This window comes from Ischnura elegans, assembly GCF_921293095.1.
Source record: "Ischnura elegans chromosome 13 unlocalized genomic scaffold, ioIscEleg1.1 SUPER_13_unloc_1, whole genome shotgun sequence".
In the NCBI taxonomy this organism is placed as follows: Eukaryota; Metazoa; Arthropoda; class Insecta; order Odonata; family Coenagrionidae; genus Ischnura; species Ischnura elegans.
In genome coordinates this window covers 6,506,274-6,522,306 of record NW_025791657.1, presented here as the reverse complement: position 1 = coordinate 6,522,306, position 16,033 = coordinate 6,506,274, and the positions used below count along the sequence as shown (strand labels likewise).

At 35.7% G+C, this 16,033-nt stretch overlaps 1 protein-coding gene across 1 annotated transcript; it reads left to right on the top strand.

Moving 5' to 3' along the window:
- The first annotated feature begins 1,273 nt into the window (after window positions 1-1,273).
- LOC124172389 lies at window positions 1,274-3,564 on the top strand. The gene is made up of 2 exons (XM_046551842.1): window positions 1,274-2,665; window positions 3,462-3,564. The coding sequence occupies exons 1-2, from the start codon at window positions 1,343-1,345 to the stop codon at window positions 3,465-3,467; spliced, it is 1,329 nt and encodes a 442-aa protein (XP_046407798.1). The 5' UTR covers window positions 1,274-1,342; the 3' UTR covers window positions 3,468-3,564.
- The last annotated feature ends 12,469 nt before the right edge of the window (window positions 3,565-16,033 follow it).

Here is a 16,033-nt window from a genome sequence, read left to right as displayed (position 1 = left end):
CCTTTTTAACAAAATCGCCTCGGTGATTGAGGAAATGGTCGTGCCTGCGGACAATATTTACTATAACTTCTTCATAGGATGTTTCCGCTAATGACTTCCATCAATTTTGGCTTTGTCCTGAAGCACATCGCCCTTTTGAAAATGCTTCCGTCCTAGCCATGTATTCACTTCAGCGTAAAGATGGAATGATGGATGGATGGAGATAAGAGGATCACCAATGAAGCATGTCAGATAGAATCTTTTAAAAGGAGCTGATGTCCATTTTCAACATATTTTCAAGTTACAGTCCATTCGGTGGTCCCATGGTTAAGTAAAGTAACATAATATAAGTGATGGTGTGTATGGGGAAGGCAATAGAGAACTAAGGTAATTTGCATTTCTTAGAGGAGATAAGGAAGTGAGGAGGAAAACCTGCTATAAGCATGCTTTCAATGAATGGCTCCAAGGGGAACAAGACTGCGCTTCATTTGACGAAAGAAAAATTACACTTTACTTGCCGTCCAGAAAGTAACCGAGCATAAATTTATAATTTTTTGATGTATTTCCATCCATGCCGGCATCCGCTATTAAGTTGTTACTCAGGAACATTTTTTCTATTTGAATACAAGAGGGCAGCACTTTTCCACAACATTTCAATGCGTATGATGCGTTTCGGCTCACAGAGTCATCATCTGGTAAAAGAATTGTTCATTAAATTCTGTGGAAAAGTGTAACCATCTATAATTTAAATATTTCGAAATTCCACCATGTAGCACCTGCATCTGTTGATTTTCATTTACTGTTCTTATTCCTGTTGTTTCAGCAGCCTATTTTCCAAACTTATCATGTCACATAATAGATTTTCGAGCATATCATCTCTATTTTCATCCCAACCTCACTTCCTCATTATTATCGGAACCGTAACAAACGATCGGCACTCCTGCTTGGTAGAAAACTGTCCCGACATTTTTAGCGTAGCTATATCTATTTTGGTCTCCAGCGGAATTTTTATTTCCTCATATAAGCGATGGTTGTGAGTGATTGAATTTCAAAAATGCCATTCCAGAACATTTTACTTTTACTTAAAATTTTACTTAACGTTGCATAGTAAGCGAGATATTTTCTCTCAAGTCACGCTTATGCTTTAGTTGTAATGTTTCCACTCTGCTATCGGCATCTTTTAAGGTAATAATTTCATATTCGTTCTGTTTCTTTGCAGTCAACGTTTCATCCTTTCGTAGCAACATTGGGATCGTGTATTACTCCTCGCTGACCAACGCCACCACTCCTGGTTCCCACTGGCAACTCCCTGTATTTCTGAATCCAACATACTCTTAAATAATTATTTCATTCTTTCGAAATAATGGCAAGCAACATTTCTGCTAGCGGTGCAGAGCAATTTGTTGAGGAGAGGCTTCTTGCTGGATTGGTGACTGGTTCACTACTCCAGCAAAAAGAGCTGCTTGACATGTTGGAAGACGTAGATGTACGTGGTATGCGGCAGAAAACACTCTTGCACGTTGGTGTGGGACTTGGAAAAACTGACTGGGTGGAGGAACTATTGGCGAGAGGGGCCGACACAGACATTACAGACGACAGTCAACAGAATGCATTGTCTTCGGCTGAGGAGATGGTGCGGCAGTTCCCTGACGATGTAGAACGCTCAAAAGTGCTGAATTTGGTGACGTTGGTTCACAGGAGAAACCAAGTTATTTTGCGTCGTCTGGAAGCATCTTCGAATAGGAGCACTGATCCTGTGACACCCATGGCTAGCCCAGATAGTGCTATTGCATCTCTCAAGTCCTCCGTGGACTCATTGAGGCGAGAGATGAAATCTCTTGTAAATCAGTTGAGCTCATCGTTGGAGGAACTGAAAGCGCAAGTGTGTGGACGCGATGCACTGTTGCGTTGTCTAGAAGAATCCGTGACGTCAACAGCGGAGGATTTGACGGCAGTCAAGTTTGGACTGGGTGGGGAGGCATCTTTAAGTCAACCTATATCCGATCCGGTCGTAAAAATGCAGGAGTACGTAGACGCCATGATGCGAAAGACTAGGATAGTGTATGGAACTGGAGTTGATCGAATGCGTAGATTGTATGAGAGACTGTATGATGGAGATGAATTCACTGCTTGCATTATTAAATATTTGTGTGGGAATGATCGGGTGAAGGTGATGGTGGATATGAAATCTTGGAACATTGGAAGGATGAAGGAGAAGTTTGTGGATTTGGATGGGACTGAGTGGAATGGGAGTGCATGGGGATCATTTTGTGATTTTGAGAGTGAGACTGTATATTTGGGTACAAGGGATTTATCTAGTAATAGGGAGGGATTCGTATTTACTTATTCAGCTTGGGCCCTCTCACAATTATCCCTGAAATTAGTTTTTGATAATGAGGGGAGGCCTTTTATCAAGGGAGATATGGAACGAGAGCGTGAGTGGATGAGGGCTATAGAGGAGTTGGAGGAGAGGAGGAAGAGGGGAGAGGGATTAGAATGGGGTATCAATTGTGCATTGGATGGGAAGACATCGAAGGCAAAGTTATGTTGGCTTGCGGCAGCTGTCCCTATGATTATCGCTGATGATGGATCCATAGAGAGAAGATCTCTTCTGCAGCAGAGAGCCCCTCTCCTCCTCTCTCTCTATTCTAACCATGTGATGGGAACACTTCTAGCCAGTGCAAAGGTGGGTCCTATATCTATTTCTTACGGTTTTTTCTTTACATCATGGTTATAATTAAAACATTGAAATCATTATTTGGAGCTGTTTTAGCCAATAAATCGGTAAATAATAAATGTAAATGTAAACAAACTTTTAAATAGTTGTATGATTTGTTTGTGATTTAATTTTCCATGATTTCCCAAAAGTGGGCCACTCATTGGTTTGGCATGTAGAGGTGAAATGAAACTTCTGGTACACTGGGTGCGAAATCCTTAGTTGATCCTCTCATGTGTTTTATGAGTATTTTGATTTAATGAGAGTAGGGTTTTGTAATATTGAAATATTTAAATGCAATTTATTTTAGTTAAACATTCTACTTCTTGATATTCCAAGATGCAGGTTTCTTTTTAAAAGATAACATGTATTGAAGATCTTATGTGTCATAAGTATAAGAAAAAGACTTCATCACTAACAAACTCTAATCTTATGGATAAATATCGAAGTTAAAGATAAAATAATATAAGGAAATTGAAGAGTGCCTAAATTCAAATCCATGATTTATCAATCCAGTGAATCGTATGTGAATTCCAAACAATAGTGAAAGTCTTCCAATATTTTTCACTAATAAAACAAAAGATTCTTGTAGAACATGGGTTTGTTGGAAGATATTTAATTATTATTGCTTATAATTTCTGCCATTGCAGTTTTGTGAACGGGGGTAATATTTTATCTCACTATGAATATTCAACTAATATTGACATTGCATTTTGATTGTGATTGCACTAATTTTCATTCCATTAATTTATATTTTCTGTTTCAGACATGAATTTGGCCTGACATGCTATGGAGATTTTGATGGAGCCAGTCGTGAAGGGGAACATTCCGTTTACAATCATTTATTTTCTTTAAGCCTCAAAGTTTTTTTGGGTTAACTTACCCATACAGCACAAACGGTCTCAATCTGGCATATAGGTCGTGTATTTCACGTGTTTTATCTCGTGTAAAAACCGTTATTACCCGAGTAAAAGTGGAATAAATCTGGTGTATATATGGTCTTATGTCCGCCACAAACCGGATAATACACGTGTATGCTCAGGGAACCCAATAACGGGACCGTTGTAGTTATTCCTTTCTCCACCAGGATTAGGGTTTCTTGTTGATGACCGGAAAATGGCAGTGACCACGCAAACGGTGGCACATTACTAATTCTAAACAGGTAATAAGACATAGTCAACATATTCGTTCAAAAATTTCTTTTATTGTGTCAATAAAAGGTTCCTTTGTATAAAATAATTCATCAGGAAATACGTACAGGATAAAACACTGGTGGTGATGATGTGACAAAAAAAAGTGGTGATGATGTGAAAAATAATGTGAATGACATAATGGATACAGCGAATACGATATGATGGATGGATCTTAAAAGTACTGACAAATAGTTTAAAATTCCACAAAACCTTGGTAAAACCGCAAGTAGTTTCACTGAGCACAAGCACACCAGGATAAAGAGAATTAGCGAATTGTTGATGTCGTCGTTGTCGTCTCGTGCTTCCAGTTCGAGTCACATAAGTTATATCGTTACGTGATTGTTTTCCCAGCGTTCAATTCGCGTGGTGCGAGGCATTGACGGAAGTAATTCGAAATTACTGAGAATTTTAAATTGACAAGCAGCATCATTCTAGTTGCAATTAATGGTTAACTCGTTTGTATTTCGACAGGAGCATATATGTAATCGTAATAAAATATACACCCATAAAATATATGCCGCAAGATGATTCGTAAAATTATTTAACTAGATTTCGTTGGGAAAATTTTGCTGGTACTAAGGTGGACGACTTTATTCAATCATCTGTCCTGAAACTTTAATCATGTTCGGATTGCTGCTCATCTTAGCATCTGCTCACACACGTACTTTGCTTCATATTTTTTGTATATAAGGGTCAAGGGAGTTGGACCAAATTTACACAGCATTTACACGTGTAAAAATGGGCGAATTCTCGACTTATTCCTTACACCAAATTTCGACTCAATATACACGAGTAAATTTCTCCCTGTGCTGTATGGGTAATTACTCATAAGTTTAATGTAATCAATACAAATATCTAGTGACTATATTCAGACATTTTTGTTGATTTCATGTTTTCGAAGTGGCAATGTTTTCATTGGGAAGGTGATCAGATTTTGAGATGCATGTTGTTTTAATCTTGTGGACACATAATTTTGTCAGTCTTTTCCTAGCCATGCCGCTGTGATATTTGTATATTTGATAATATATCACTTAGCATCTCATTTGCACTATTAGTAAATGGAAGGAATATACCATTTTTGCTTACCAATGTAATCCTACAATTTATCTGAAGGCCATCGTGAACATAAATCTATTTGCAACATATGCAGCTCTTTCCAATTTTATAATCATATTTTGCACGATGTACTCATGTTTGTGTACCCCTTTGGTGAACATTGGTTTGTTTTCGTTTATTGCTCTTGCCTTGTTTCACCCATTCACTTGAGAGACATTTCCCTGTAGTTTGCAATAATAATGATGTAGGCATAACATTGTGTAGTAGGCATAACATTGTGTAATAGGCATAACATTATATTCGTCAAAGATTATTAATTTCAAAGATATGCTGTACAATTTAAATGTAATGTCGAATATAAGTTTACACTCTTGCCATAATTGACATACAACCCATACAGCACAGGGAGAAATTTACTCGTGTATATTGAGTCGAAATTTGGTGTAAGGAATAAGTCGAAAATTCGCCCATTTTTACACGTGTAATTGCTGTGTAAATTTGGTCCAACTCCCTTGACCTTTACATACAAAAATATGAAGCAAAATGTGGTAATGCAGATGCTAATATGAGCAGTAATCTGAACATGATTAAAGTTTCAAGATAGAGGATTCAATAAAGTCGTCAACCTTAGTACCAGCAAAATTTTCCCAACGAAATTTATTTAAATCATTTTACGAATCATCTTGCGGCATATATTTTACTGGTGTATATTTTATTAGGATTACATATATCCTCCTATCAAGATACAAACGAGTTAACCATTAATATCAACTAGAATGATGCTGTGTATTAATTTAAAATTCTCAGTAATTTCGAATTACTCCCGTCAATGCCTCGCAACACGCGAATTGAACGCTGGGAAAACAATCACATAACGATATAACTTGTGTGCCTCGAACTGGAAGCATGAACGACATCAACAATTCCCTAATTCTCTTTATCCTGATGTGCTTGTGCTCAGTGAAACTACTTGCGGTTTTACCAAGGTTTTGTGGTTTTTTAAACTATTCGGCAGTACTTTTAAGATTCATCCATCATCTCGTATTCGCTATTATCCTATCCATTATGTCATTCACATTATTTTTTACATCACCACTTTTTTGTCACATCATCACTACTCGTGTTTTGTCCTGTACGTATTTCCTGATGAATTATTTTATACAGAGGAACCCTTTATTGACATAATAAATGAAAATTTTTGAACGAATACTATGTCTTATTACATGTTTAGTATTAGTCATGGTATTAGTAAAGTGCTACTGTTTGCGTGGTCACTGGCATTTTCCGGTCATCAACTAGAAACCCTAACCCTGGTGGAGAAAGGAATAACTACAATGGTCCCGTTATTGGGTTCCTTGTGCATACACGTGTATTATCCGGTTTGGGGCGGACATAAGACCATATATACACCAGAATTATTCCGTTTTTACTCGGGTAATAACGGTTTTTACACGAGATAAAACACGTGAAATACACGACCTATATGCCAGCTTGCGACCGTTTGTGCTGTATGGGAATGGTTAAGATGGGATTTTTTTCAATTTTTACCAGTTGGAAGGCATTTAAGAAATGTCGTAATTAAGTAATTAGGTTCTTTAATTCATTTTCCTACATGTTTGTGACCTTAGTCCATTTTTATTCTAGTTTTTCTTTTTCAAATTTTCACTGACGCTGCAGAAGATCATTGCAATCATTCATGCACGTATATATTTCAAACATTCACCTATCCTTTGTATAGTATTCAGTTGACTGTAAATAGGCATTTGCTTATTTATAAGCAACAGTAAATGTCTCCTAATCCTCGGGATTGCTGCTTGTTTTTCAAGGATTTAAGTGAATATGGAGGTTAAACATGATACCAGTTCTCTTTATTAGAAATGTAGCTGTTCCTATTTCATGGCTTTATGAGGCCTCCTTTCATTGGGTTTACTCGTATATCTAGGGCATATTTTTTTAAATGGCTCTTTATTTGTCCAATCTTCCATTAGAATAATGGGTTTGTGTTTTTTTTATACTTTTTATGTTTCACAATTTTACCTTTATCTCTATATTCGGCATTAGTTACTCTTTCGTTTCTGTGATTGCATTAATTGTTAAACAATAGCTATATTCTCTCTTCTACCTGGAGGTTACTGAAATGTGATTCATATAATGTGTAGTTTTTTCAAAAGAAAATCCGATTACAATAATTGATTTTCTAAGGTATTTCTGAATTGATAATTTTACCTGTGCTACACCACTCCAGGTGATAAGACAAGATTAACCATCCAGAATTTGTAAATATGTTCCATTAGATATAAATATAATATAAATATTTCATTAACTAATCTGCAGTAGTGTCATTATATGTGGAGTAATTAAATATTTTATAATCATGTCTCATGGTAAATATTTTATATGTAAATTGCTTTATGAAAATTACATGTAATTGATATTCTAGGATAATGAATATATATCAATGAGAAAAACTATGCATCTGAATAATTCCTTTTTGTATCTGTTGGCTTATCTCTGAAGAGGAATGGCAAGATATCCTCACTTATGGTATTCCCTGTTCTTATTTATTTTGTATTATTTTTCTTCGCATTTATTTTTCTTTTTACAAATGTCATGATACTATGAGGAAGTAACAATTTTTTTTCAACAATCAAATCAATTATCATGTAGTTGTAAATATATGGATATTGTTTGTATAACTTAATTACTTATGTGGTATCACACTATATTCTGTACAATGCCATTCAGAGCACATTTGGAGAAATAGCATTTCATTGAATGTGATGTGATAAAAAAATTAAAGAATTTTTTAAATTTTTGCTGCAAACTGTTGTGGAGCTTTATCCAATATTGCATATCATGCTCCATAGAGATAAAATAAAGTTATTCTGGCTCCAAGTTTTAGTGATTTCTTTTAGTTTGAAATCAGTATCCCATGTGGTGTATCAGAGTAAATCATGACAATTTTTGTAACAAAGTGTAGAAGGACCTGATGTTCACCACCTATTTGCCATTAATCTTATTAGTTCTGTGCTCCATAGCCCACCTTATCCTTAAACCTTTTAATCTAATCGCTAATCAAAGTTATTATTATATTTTTCAATTATGTTATGCATATGATTTGAATCCATTTTAAGAGTAAAAATGATAATTATCCAGCTCAACCCGCAGCTACTGTAACTACATTGCATTTCCTACCAATCATGGGTTGATTAACTAGGACCTCCTTTCCCCCTAATTCTAATGCTGTAATTTGAATTTGCAATATCACGAATGTACAGACCTTTCATATATTTACTACACTCCCCAACAAGTCGAGGCAGTGGAATAGTATTTTTTGTCAACTGAAACGTTTCCCTTTTGCCCAATGGAAGCACAGAACATGTATTGCTGTCTACACTGACGACTGAGTTATCATTCCATCAAACAATACTGACCTACAGCTTCATTGAATGCTTGTTTTCCTGTTTCTCTTGGTTTTATGCCGATAGTTTTGCTATATTCTTTCAGAAACGCCCTTGTTCTCTTTACACGCAGGGTTCCGGTGTCAAAAAATCCTTTTTCTTTCAAAACAAATGTAGTTTTTTAAGACGTAAGGAAGTTGGTTTAAAACTTATGCTGATTAGTGGGATCACGGAATAACATTGACAAATTGTAAGAGGGTTCAGAATTCTTATTTTCAGGATGCTTATTTTCATGTTTCTCTCGGTTTTATGCCGACGGTTTTACTATATTCTATCAGACACTTCCGCATTCCAGTGTCAAAAATACTTTTTCTTTAAAAACAATAAATAGTATGCCAGATATAAAGAAGTAATTGAAAAACATGCAATCATTAGAAGGTTCAGGGAGAACCTTGAGAAATTCCAGAATAACACTTGCTTCCTAGCCTAACTTTCGATCAAAGTCGTTTACCATCACCTAGTTGAATCCTAAAGTCGTTTCAAGAACATAATCACCGACGTTTAAAGCCAAATGTAAACGGCTTGTTTTTAAAGAAAATTTTTGCACTGAGGCTCAGTGAGGTATCATTTGCTCATCAATTGACAAATGATGAGCAAGTATTCCGAATAGTAAATATTTATAATTCAACCCTTCAAATATAGGCCATAATTAACAAATCTATCATTATCGTCCAGACAGGAATTGTTTGAAAAATGTATTTTTTCAATAATATAAATATGCATTGGCTCAATGATTTCCTAACCAAATCCACGCCTTATTGTCTTTTTTCGACCAATATCTTGTTGTGAAAGTCAGTGATAACTTAAATCACATAAAAAACGGAACTTTTCTTATATCTATAATTGACAGACGCAAAATATGCCTATTGTCATCAATATAATATTTATTTGAGAAATGCGTAACATTTCTCATACAAAATAATTAAAAGACCTGGTAAAAATTTTAAATTGAAGAGTATCAACACAATTCTTTTTTAATTTTGTCCACAAATTCCGCCTAAGGAATTAGGAGAAAACATTAATGCAATACTTTGGTTCTTCCTCCACTTAGGACACAACTCCGCTTTTTGAAAATGAGTTAAACGAAAAGTACTAATACCTTTTATTGGGTGTTTAGAAAGAGGACCGCCATGATGCACTACGCCAGATGTCTCGTCCTGTATTTCAAAGGCTCCGTCAATATCAGCACCTATATGTACGTCACCAACCTCATTTTCAAAATTTATATGAGTGTACAAATTTTTTGTTTCATTGCACCAAAATGCATTCATGTATTTCATTAATAGACGTTAATTATTGTAATTCAATCTGCAACGATAAAATTAATGACAACGAAATATGTGAAATACATGTTCATGTGAGCATATAACATGTTTTTGTTAGCAGATATTCGTTATGGTTTAATTTCACTCAAACCGTAATGCGTTTATTATATATTTTGGATAGGTTAAATAATACAACAGCTCACTGGAAAAATAATATCTATGAATTTTAGTTATCAAATATTACGATTTCTGCCAAATACGTGGCATAAAAAAGGCGTAGATAATCCTACGTAATCATAATTTGACAGTAAAAACGGCATATTTCTACGAGACGGCAATGGAAGGTAATGCGGATTGCCTAACTTACTATAGATACCGAATAGGGGCAAAGTTGCGAAAACGCAACATTATTTTTCCGATCCGATTTTCGCTTAATGTTGACTGCCCGACGAAATATAAGCTGTAACATCTTTTATTTGAAATTTTGACGTTTATATGGACGAATAGAAAACTTGATAAAGGAAATAGTTACTCTTACGAAAACATATTTATTTTGCGTATCAGGCGACTTGATAATAGACACATTTGATTTTTTTTTTAAATATCGAAATACCAATGAAGTGTCATTAATATCTCTTTGAATAAGTTTTACCTTATTTTTATCGAAAAAAGTGAATTCTCTATCAATAAATTCAGTTGAAACACCTTTTTGCATTTCTTAATAATGTTGCGTTTTTCCAACTTTGGACGTGAATTTATACCTAGTTAGCGGCCGTAAGCACATCGCAATGCATAATTGCTTTAATTTTGTACGAAATCTTGGGCGAGAAAAAAAATATCAGTAAGATCACTGCCACGTTTGCTCACAATTGATAGTAAGGACAATGGCGTGGTCAACTCAAAGGTTGTGTTGGCGCTTTTACTTCGCAGTCATGGAGATTTTCCGCGTTGAAACATTACCTTCGATGAAGTATGGATTCATCGCAATACTGCATAGGCAAATACACAGGTAAAACAAGGAATTTTTTAAGATAAAGGCTCCAAAGCAGGCGAAGATGGTAAAATGAGCCGGTAGGGTCATGGAAACGATGTTTTGGATGCATATGGAATAATCTACGTTACATCGGTTACGTGGAAAAAGGAAAAACTGTAACAGGGGAGTTTAATGATCGTTATTCGCAGTGGCGCAGCGAGGGGGGTTTTGGGGGATACAACCCCTCCCCCCCCCGAGCTCAGAGAAATTTGTAAGTTTAATCCATTTTACTTAAATGGATCGGTATTACTTATAGAATAGTGTTAGGGTTAATCAAACATCCCTCAGAAAGCCGTAAAACTCGCAATTTTGAACCATTATTAAAAGATTTTTCTGGAGGAGGCCCCCCGAAACTCCTGCTTATCCTTGTGGGTATGCGATACCCCACACCCCGAAGTATTTGTTGTGCCTAACCCCCCCCCCCACTAGCCTTGATTCTTAGCTGCGCCCCTGCAACGCATAACATCGTTCGCAATTTGAGTTATCTGGTCATAACAGTATTAATCTTAGTTTTGTTTCCTAACATCCGTGATCTCAATCATATATATTCATCCTTGAAAGGTCCTGTTTCTGAATTAAAGGAGAGATTTTACTGATATAAATGTGGGTCTTTACTTTTATTACAGATAATATAAAAAATCTTATCTATTATAGGTATATCATTCGAGTCCGTGCGTGCCAAGGTCTACTGTGGTCTCTTTTTAATATTACTTAAAAATATCCTGCTATTCAACAACGACGTAAAATTCTTGTCAGTGGTATATTGGCAACGGCTGGCAGTGAATTATAAGGAAAAAATTTTTTTAGAGAGTAAGAAAATTTCCTAAGGGGCAGAAAAAGAGTAAACTTATTTTAAATAAGAGTGGTCCCAACAGATTGCTGTAAGTTCCGTGACCAATAGTTATCAAAGTTTAGCGTAAAGAGTACTCTTAGTACACTCCGCAGAGATTGATCTGATTTTTCTTTGCGAATTTCCCTTGTTTAGAATTTCTCGGAGTTTAGCATTTCATATCTTTTGTTCGAAAATTCATAAAGGAAATGTAGTCCTAAATTATCAAGGCTTTCATGCAATGAGTTGGGTTGACCACAAACGAGAACCCTCGTGACGTCATCGACTCATGGAAGGTGGGCGGCAACTTTCGGGTTTTCTTGATTTTCGCTTGCAAGAATATGGCTGCAGAGGGAAGACTTTTATTCGTTGGAACTTACCTCTGTTAATATAGTTATAAGATCTAGTTTGCCTTGGAGTGATTGCTTAGTCACATAACTGCGTATATTCTCTGCGCTAAAAATTCTCCGAAATGATATGCAGACGACTCAATCCATCATACGCGTGGATTTCGTTGGCAATGTAAATCATTGGCGAAAGTGGCCTCAAGACAATATCCCTCGTGGCTTTCCTCATTGTACTCATCGAAGTAAAAGAGCTCCGTACATTTTGGATTTCTTTCTTCCTCGCTATTCTAATCCACTGCGCTTCTATTGGCGACTCAAATCACCACTAGCGGCGCTAGCGTCGGTGACGTAATTTTCCAAGATGGCGGACACACTGGTGATAAATTATGTTGCTAGATTAGATCGCAACGAGCTTTATATGGCTATTTTGCTCCATCTTCTGCTATATTTATCCTTAATATCTATCGATTTATTAAGTATCGTATTTGCACGTCACAGTACAGAGGATTTTCCGTAGTATTAGATATTTCCGTAGTAGAGGATTTTATGTAGTGCTCTTTTTCATTCAATATATATCGTTTTATGAACCGCTCTCCATTACATTGGTGCACATTTATCTATTCCGCTGGTTCATTATTAACTTCATTTTAGAGCTTTATCGTAATTTTCAACTTGTTAAGCGTCATGGAAAACAGTAACAAGGCGATGGTCCCACCGAGGAAAACGACGATGAGGAGAAATTAAGCGTTTCTCAATGTTATTCGGTGGTCTTATCGAACCCTGAAATAGGAACTCCGTTCCCATACATTCCCTTCAGATTTCTTTTTTGAAACAGATTTCTCCATAAAACTTCCTCTTATTATACCCATAGTTTAACTGAGCTTTTAATGTCCTCACTTATTTTTACTACAACGGCTTTGTAATTATGAAACTGCATGCTAACTAAACATTACTTCATAAACATTTTATCATTGCTCTCTCTAACAAATCACTTGTGTTACGATTGGGCCCATGATTGAACTGTGATTTAAATGTCCTCACTTTTGTTGACTTAAATGGCTTTGTTTTTATGAACCTGCTTTCTATCTGAACCTTATTTCATAAACATTTTTCATTTCTCATCCTAAGAAATCACTAGAGTGACGACTAGGCCCATGATTGAACTTGATATTAATGTCCTCTCTGTTGTTGACTTCAATGGCCTTGTATTTATGAACCTGCATAACAACTGAACCTTACTTCATAAACATTTTGTCATTGCTCTTCCTAAGAAATCTCTTGTTTGATGATTAGGCCCATGATTGAACTGTGACTTTAATTTCCTCGCTGTTGTTGACTTCAATGGATTTGTATTTGTGAACCTGCATGCCAACTGAACCTTACTTCATAAACATTTTATCATTGCTCCTCCTAAGAAATCACTTGTTTGATGATTATGCCGATGATTGAACTATGATTTTAATTTCCTCACAGTTGTTGACTTCAATGGCTTTGTATTTATGAACCTGCATGCCAACTGAACCTTGCTTCATAAACATTTTATCATTGTTCCTCCTAACAAATCACTTGTTTGATGATTAGGCCCATGATTGAACTATGATTGTAATGTCCTCACTGTTGTTGACTTCAATGGCTTTGTATTTATGAACCAGCTTGCTAACTGAACCTATTTTATATTGACTTCAAAGTCCTTTATGTTATCCACCTGCCACTTCTCTATGTAGTGTACCACAAATGTTTTTCTTTCCTCCCAAGTTTACATCCCTAATCTGAGTGGAAAACCCATAACAAGTAATAGTCAACACTCTAATAAACTTCATAACCTTGGTACTCTCTACCTACCTCTTTCTTGTATCGTGTTTTCAAAATGTCCAAAAAGTATAATAAAAAATAGAATCAGCATAAAATTTTCTTCAATTTTTCTTAAGGCCATCCTAACTTTCTGTGGTATTGCTGGTACCTTAGCTCATGGAATCTATTTTACCTAGTTACTTGTTCTTAGCTAATTTTGATGAATAATGGGGGAAAGAGTCGAGGACATTGACAGAAAGTAGTAAGTGGGCTGTGATAATGAAAAGTACATTGGAGTGGAGTGGTAAAAAAGTAGGTGTTAAGGTAAGTACTTGTAAACAAAGTGTTGCAGTATGGAGAAGAATTTAGTCCAAATTAGCAATTGCAACTGTATCGTAGATGAAAAGAAAAACTTTTTTGTATTCTTTTAATGTTAGAATAAGTTGTGTTCACACAGTTGATCCTGAGTCAATCTAGTTTATTGTCTACATGTTGCACCCTAACTTTATTTAATATATCCACTCCACCATCACTTTATAAGAGTCCAGTCACACCAAGTGATAGTCATCGAGGGATATTTGTAAATTAAACTCAATAATGCTGGCCTTGTTGTGGTGGGGCAAAGGCCTCGCTTTGCAAGCTGAAGGTCATGGGTTCAAGAACTGCCTGAGATGGTTATCCTCTCCAGTGCATGGGTAGTTGTTATTGTACATAATTAATTTCTAAAATAATCAATTTCCAAATGGGTCCAAATAGACTTTTTAGGGGTGCCATTAAGTTTTATAATTAGGAATGTATTATCAGTACAGTTGGGGTTTGTTGCATTCTAATTTACCAATTTCAGTACATCATTTTAAAAGAGGGCTTTTCCTCTGCGAAGCAGTTGTAGGAATTAGGGATAAGGATTGCCCACCAATAATCAGAAAAATTCTGTGCTTCTCAGAACCCTCTCTAACAGTAAACTCTCTATAAATATTTTATTGCCATCCCCACTTGAAACTTGTATTCACCACCAATGATAGGAAGCATCAAGTCAAAATTGCTTAGTCAACGTTTGAGAGTAAAATCGTTTAGGTTGAGTCTATTTTGAGTATTTTTTTTAAGGGAAAGGGGTCAGTGAGTAGGAAGTAAGAAATAATTTAGCGGGCTCGAATAGTTACTCACAAGTACAGGATTTGCATGATACCATTAGGTCGGGTCTGTTCTTAAGCATGCCAACTGGATGTTCATTTATTAATTACTGGAGAAAAACCAAAAAATCTCTAGGTGGAGAGGTAAAATAAGCTATAAGTGGAGGGAGTGATGAAGGAGAAGGTGCAATTGGGAGAAATGATTGCATTGGCTTATTCAGTCACCATATCTACAGAACAACTATCAGAGCTATATGAGTACCTATTGATACTGAGAAGCTTCTTCTTGGCAATAGGAGCATATATAAGAAGCATATTGAACCAAATGGTACATGACGTATGGTTACAATAAGATACATTATTATCATCAAAGGTGGTGGTTTATTATTTTGCTCACATAGTAGGGAGAGTAACAAATGGAAAATATTTCAACTAAGTACTTATATAAATGATTTCTACTTCAAATATAATATACTCTGAGGAGCTCCAAAGAATATAATATGAATGCCTTAAAGGAGAGTCTACTATAGTTGATAGTAATATACTTTAGTAATATCACTTGGTTATTCTGTTGGAAGCTACTTCTGCAGAACTGGGATTAAAATGGAAGAAAGTTTGCATCAGTTAGAAATGGTGTTTTTTTTTTCAATCAATTAGCCGTAAAAATGTGATTCCCATGCACAATCTTTTTGATATTTCGATTGTTAAGTTTATTTATTTAAATGTTGTTGTCATCTGTATGTATCATACTCCAGATGGAGATATTAACCTAATGTAGATAATTTAATGATCCTGCTTGATTAAGTGCTGAAAACTATAAGGAATCTTTGATTTTATGAGGTGAAGTTAACACTGAGTTTGCGACGGCTCACTGCACCATGTCTCCAATTAGGATATCAAAATACAATGAACGTGTTTTGGATCGCGATCCTCTCTCTTCACCTTAGCGCCAACAGGAACTATACCTACGCCTAGCTTTGACGACACATTCTCCCTAAATAATATTTCTTGAAGAAGAATTTCCACCAAAAAACGCGTCCATGACGCCGAGAGACAATCACCTTACCGATCATTTTCCTCTTGAATGAAATATAGGATACATATGAAATGTACGGCGACAGTAAAATAAAGAAGGTGGAATGAAAGGAATTAAACTATAAATACTTGAGACTTATTAAGAGGTTATTGCAGTTAATTTCCGAGAAGAAATAATGGAAATGACTGCAAGCGAAG

What these genes read in the sequence shown, in the direction of transcription:
- LOC124172389 (XM_046551842.1), top strand. Translation starts at nt 1,343, where the DNA reads ATGGCAAGCAACATTTCTGCTAGCGGTGCAGAGCAATTTGTTGAGGAG.